General features: G+C 41.1%; 1 protein-coding gene across 1 annotated transcript; it reads left to right on the plus strand.

Moving 5' to 3' along the window:
- Positions 1–5,664: 5,664 nt before the first annotated feature.
- Positions 5,665–6,213, plus strand: LOC149165400 (calmodulin-like protein 2). The gene has a single exon (XM_089429796.1). It carries the CDS (start codon positions 5,665–5,667, stop codon positions 6,211–6,213), a length of 549 nt encoding a protein of 182 aa, XP_089285922.1.
- Positions 6,214–6,496: the final 283 nt, after the last annotated feature.

Genomic DNA, 6,496 nt, shown 5'->3' on the forward strand with positions numbered 1-6,496 from the left:
TATGCGTAGAAGTGATGATTCAATTCGATGATTTATGAGCCTTCATGCTCCACATGTATAGACCAACGCTATGTGGGTTTACATGGGGTGTGCAGCCCCATGGCCGACCCCACAACCACTCACGCATGCCCATATGCACCATGTTTACAAGTCAGCTTTCATATGTTTTAATATCGCATATATATATATATATGCTCACGTCCAACACTTAGTCGCATAAGTGTTCTCCATTTTGTCGCATTTAACGTCGCATTCCGTCGCATGCATTTGTCGCACCCGTCGCACATTTCCTCCGCGCGCCCGTGCGCCCGCCCGCGTGCCCGCCCTCGTGCACGACTCGCCAGTGCCCGTCGCACTCATCTCCCGAAGGCCTTACATCCTCCTCCACCTGAAATCGTTGTCATCCTCGACAACATACCATCCCAGTAGCCATCCACCAAGATCATCATCATCCATGATGTTGACTCCTCCACACAAAGCAACATCCTCGCACATGTTTAGAGCCTCATCTCCATCATGCTTCGACTTAGTGACCAACTGCCACCAAGCTCACCATACCAAGGTATGCTCTCCATCAAATGTCATCTCTATCCATGATTGCTGACCTCCTGTCTTCATCATGTGTCCTCATATGAACTGCTGCCATGATACTCCAACATAATGCTAACACATCTCTGCCCACTGCTAGCTCTCATGCCTGAACTAGTCGGATGGCCAGTCCAACTGCCATGCTCAATCCATGAGAGTGAACATCCTCATGCCACCATGAGTTGTTTCTCAAAACATTCTGCCACATCCTTGACTCATCAATAATCTATCTCCATAATCCATGCTCAGGTCCATGGAACTCCATCCACCTCATCTGCAACATGTTGTCCATGATGTTTGGTGTCAATGTGAAATCAGCCACATCTATCCAACATCATCATGTGTGTCTTCTCCATGTGAAGAGACCATCTCTTCAAACTGACTCTCGATGTGCCACATCTAGGTCCACGAAGCACCCCTTCATCATATCTACAATGTGCCATCCCTCAAGCCTGCCATCGAAACAAGTATGCACTTGTCTCACCTATCCATGTGCTGCTCAATCAGCTCCCATGTGCCAAAAGTAGTTGAGTCTCGGCTCAACCCATGCTCAAGTGTAGTCACCAAAGCATCCTCATCATCGTAACTCCATCACTCCAAAGTGTCTCATATCGATCCTCTACATCAAGTCACTCTTCCAAGCCATGCCCATACATGTACTTTGAAAGTATGCATCCCATACTGCATCAAAGTCTCTTGACCTCAGCTCCTCAATGCATCAAATCCTCTAAGTCCACCATGTATGAAGTCCCTAAAAGTCACAACAATCTCATGTCATCGTGAGCTCCATAAATCATCCTCAACCAATATCTCAGCAAGCATACAAGTCTCGGCCCAAAGGTCTCTGCAAGATGCCTTAGCTCTCCATGTAGTAGGAATGCTCCATAATCTGCTCACACTTCATCCAAGTCCGTGGCCTTGTTGCACAAGAGTGTACAACCTCTCCATAGGCTCATAAGTAATAAGTCTCCATGTCACATTAGCAAATCCATCTGCACAACATCCCTGCCTTGGCACTCTTCCTTGGATGTCCATGACACCTCTACAAGTGCTCTCAGACAATGTCCCTGCATAATACTGCCATGCTCCATGCCTCGAACCTGATGTCCATGACTAAGTTGTTCATATAGTCCAAGCAAGTAGACTCATCACAACCATTGGTCATCCTCATCCCAGCTACAACCTTCGGTCTAGTGAACTCGGTCACCCAACCATATCATCATCATCACGAGTCCCTTCCATCATAGCTCCTCCACCAAAGTGTCCACCAAGACTATCTCTTGGTCTCGGCCATGAGAAGTCCACCCAAGAGTGTGCCCTCCAATCTGTCCATGAGTCATGCCGGGCACTTAGCCATGTGGCTAAAGCATGACCCAATCATCCACAACGATCATCATGTTCCTCCCTTGTCAAGGGCCTTTGCACCTTCTACCATAAGGTCACAAACAACTCCAACAAGTCCCGCAACAATCAACATACAAAGTTCCATCATAGTCATCCATGGTAAGATCCTCCCTAGCATTGGCAAACTGGCTTTGCCCTTCCCTGCATACGGCCCATCTACCAAATGCCCAAATGAAACACAAGTATCAATACTTACTTCATCATCATGAGGCTCCTCCTCATTCATCCATGTCCACAAACTTCACGATCCTGGTCCAACTTGATCATCCTCAAGTTCATCCTCCATCATGGTCATGTCTGCAACATCTTCAACTGTCACGGCTTCCTCTTCCTTGTCAGCACAATCTGCAACTTCATCTTGCTCCATTGTCCAACCAAGTTGAAGAAGTTCATCTTCAACATTCTTTTCCAACACTGCAAGCTTCTCTTGAATCGGGGGATTCTCTTCTTTTAACTGCTTCAACATGTATAAGGTAAGCAAGAGCTTCCCTTCACCTTCTCCCAAACTTGCCATGCCTTGTCGTTCAGCTTGGCCCAAGCACTAAGCTTCACCTCTGATAAACCTGCTTCCACTGTCACGAGCAACCCTGCTCAAACCCGAGTCTTGAAACTACCTTCAAATGCTTCAACACCTGAACCTGTTCAAGTCTCAATACCTGTCATCAACATCAAACCTTCACGAGCAAACCTTGCTCAACAGCTTCACCGAACCGAAGCTCTGATACCACCTGTCACGCCCCTACACCTGCGGTAGTCTTCCAACCGCTTGTAGCAAGGTGCGGCACCACTGAACGCTTTCTTTTCACCAATACTAACATTCGTGGACTACGCCTACTTTCACATTAACATACTTAGCTTCTGTTTCGCAACTAAGTAAAAGAAATTATCCTTTATACTTAATGAAGCCCATACTCATTCATTACCATCATGCAATTATACCAAGAACAATAGAAATTGCAACAAGTATAAAGGGGAGGGGCAACTCCCCGTAATGTGAGTCTGCCCATCAATTTTATTAAGAATATCAGTTTACAATACAAGTGTGTCTTGGCCGAACCAAGTCTCACACTTAGACAAATTTACAAAGATAATCAACCTGCTTTTACAATCATGTGCACCCTTACACAAAGAGAAGTGCTCACCCGAGCCACTTTTCCTCTCTACCAAGTCCTGCACAAATCTGCATACAAACCGAACCCTGGCACACTTGCCTACACCTCAACTGGCAGAAGAATATACCAAATCTCCACTTAGATAGTGCGCATGAGATATGCGCATCTCCTATCTCTCCTTTCGCAGATTTACCCCTTTCCTTATGCGTAGAAGTGATGATTCAATTCGATGATTTATAAGCCTTCATGCTCCACATGTATATACCAAGGCTACGTGGGTTTACATGGGGTGTGCAGCCCCATGGCCGACCTCACAACCACTCACGCATGCCCATATGCACCATGTTTACAAGTCGGCTTTCATATGTTTTAATATCGCATATATATATATATATATGCTCACATCCAACACTTAGTCGCATAAGTGTTCTCCATTTTGTCGCATTTAACGTCGCATGCATTTGTCGCACCTGTCGCACATTTCCTCCGCGCGCCCGTGCTTCCGCCCGCGCACCCGCCCTCATGCACGACTCGCCGGTGCCCGTCGCACTCATCTCCCGAAGGCCTTACACCTTATATCGGGGAAACATGGCGCTCCATCCATCAGAGGATCAGTGAACATGCAGCTGACTTAAGACATGGGAGAACCAAGTCTTTAGCATTAGCAGAACATGTGGAAAAGACCAAGCGTCAGGTTTGTATAGAGGAGGCCAAGGTTGTTGCCAAAGTTTCTCAGTTCCATCATCGTAAATTCAGGGAAGCTATTGAGATTGAAAGAAGACCTAACAATCTCAATAGAGATGACGGCTAGAAGATCAGTAGATGTTGGATCCCTGCCCTTTCGTCCTAGTCTTTCTTTCCTTAGCCCTCCCGCCCGCCCCCCCTTTATCTTTTTCGCTTTCGTTGTTCCCCCTGGAGCCTTCCTTTCTCCTATGTCTTTTTCTTCTTGCTCTATGGTTTTCTAATGGACTTTTTCCGGTCCTTCTCCTTCTTTTTATTTTAGGTCGCTCTTTCTATTTATTTTTTCCTGATAGATATTAATAAATATAATCTTAACTATTATTATTATTATTATTATTTGTTTATTTATTTATTTTTTCTCCTTCTGGATTTATTTATTATTTATTATTTATTCATTTTATTTTATTTTTATTTTTATTGTTTATTTTTATTTATTTATTTATTTCTTATTTCTTATTTCTTATTTTTTATTTTTGTTTTATTTTTATTTTTAATTTTTAATTTTTTTTTAACCTTTAACGTTCTTAATTAAATTTAATTATTTTACTTTATTTATTTATATTTATTTATGTGTTTTTGTTTATTTATTTATCTATTTATATTTTTTAGTTATTTATCTATTTATTTTAACTTACTAGTAATTTCTCGTTCTAATAGATAGTTATTCTAACTGACTATCATCTTAAAATTACCTTATATATTTATATAAAAGTAAGGTCTTCAATTTAACTAATTCCCATTTAAATTAAAATTTTTAATTATTAAATGATACTTTTTTAACTAACTATTAACTTAAACACCATCTAAAATTATTTCATCTATATATATATATATATATATATATATATATATATTAAGGTATGGTCACGGATGATAATTAACTTCCTTTAAATTATCAAAATGACTTTTTGACTCTAGTCCCTGAGTCAAAATTAGCGGTTGGTCAAGATAGTCGTTGGAGGCTCTGCTCTGACAATTTAACATGCAAAGCTGGATCTGTGTCTTCAACTTGACCTGACGATAAACCACACTAGTTGGTTCGAAACGCAAACGCGTTGACAAAGGTCTTTCTATATATAATTACGCGGAAGTTCTACATATAATAATATTATTATAAATATTGACATAGATTGCCCATCATGTTTATAAAAGGGAAGAAGAAAAAGAGCAGCGTGCTCCCTCAACTTCTCCTCATTTACGTTATTAAAAATCTCATCCATTTTTGTTATTAAATTGTTTCTTCACCCCTCCCAAGTTCATCGAAATTGAGGAGCAATCTCGTGAACAATGCAATTCCAAATGGAAACTGACCTATTCACGAGGAAATGTCGGCCGAACACTTTCCCGGAACTTTCATTCATCGCAACTACTATTTATTAAAATATTGCATGCATAATGAAAACAAACCGAAAAACAAGATTATTAGATGGAAGGGTTGTTTCCACTGAGTTTCATGGCAATTTACTTCAATAAAACAAAAGCTTTGTAAGAGGAATTGCCGGCAGCTACCATTCCGTAACGCCCCAGTAATATCCAGTCTATATATGTGTATCTTTTTTCTCTCAATTGCAGTAATTATTGTTGAGATATAATTCACTCTCACTCATCCCCCATACCAAAGATGGTCCGAGATATCATCAGAAATTGTGCGGTTTCTAACATTTGTGTCATGTCTATGTACTGGAGCACCGTTGTGTCTATGGCACTGAGGTGGGCGCACAAATTTTGTAGCTTCTGCAACTTTTATGTTTATGTTTGGGTTTACCAAATGTTGAAAATCAAATTTTCTGCCTTTAGCGATCCTAAAGACTCGGAGATGATGACAGGTGGAGAATACGAGTCATCTGCATCTATGAATGATGAGAGGAGTAGTGAATGTGTAAATGAAAGAAGTGTGGCTATCGTCCATAGATGGGACGTACCTCGGTTGTTCAACACCTTGGACAGCGATTGTGATGGCATCGTCAGTGCAGAGGATGTACAGGGTTTACTGCAAAAGCTTGGGATGCCATGCATCTCTGATCATAATATGCAAATGGCGATGGGTTCTCTTGGGCATATGAGCTTTGATGAATTCTGCAGTTTTTTTCTGAATCTGTGGGAGGAAGCTCATGAGCATGACGAGAGGGAGGATAACGTGTTTATGGAGGAGGAGTTGGAGAAAGCGTTCGGTATTTTTGATAAGAATGGGGATGGGTTTATCAGCGCATGGGAACTTCAACATGTCCTGCTCAACTTAGGGCTGAAGGAGGGAGAGGATTGGGAGAAGTGTACAACGATGATGGCAAGATATGACAGAAATTGTGATGGAAAAATTGATAGGGATGAGTTTGGAAGGATGATGACCATGACCGAAATCTCTTTGTAAATGTGGGAGAGAGTTTATGGAGAAATTTGTGTATTTTTGCAAATTTATATTATATCTTTTGAGTTTATATTAAGCAAATAATGTTTGTTTCTTATTTCTTTAGTAAATATATATTATATCTTTTGAGTTGATATTAAGGAAATAATGTTTGTTTCTTATTTCTTTGGTTGGTTACGTGTTATTTGTGGGATTAAGGTTTGGTTTAAGAAGTATAATTATTTTGAGTTTCCCTGCTGAAGGAAACATTCTTGCTCAATGCCCCTCCTCGGAAACCCAACTCATT

Source organism: Pinus tabuliformis, chromosome 5_1 (assembly GCF_031772625.1).
Source record: "Pinus tabuliformis cultivar Carrire ecotype Pingquan chromosome 5_1, CPIR1, whole genome shotgun sequence".
Classification (NCBI taxonomy): Eukaryota; Viridiplantae; Streptophyta; class Pinopsida; order Pinales; family Pinaceae; genus Pinus; species Pinus tabuliformis.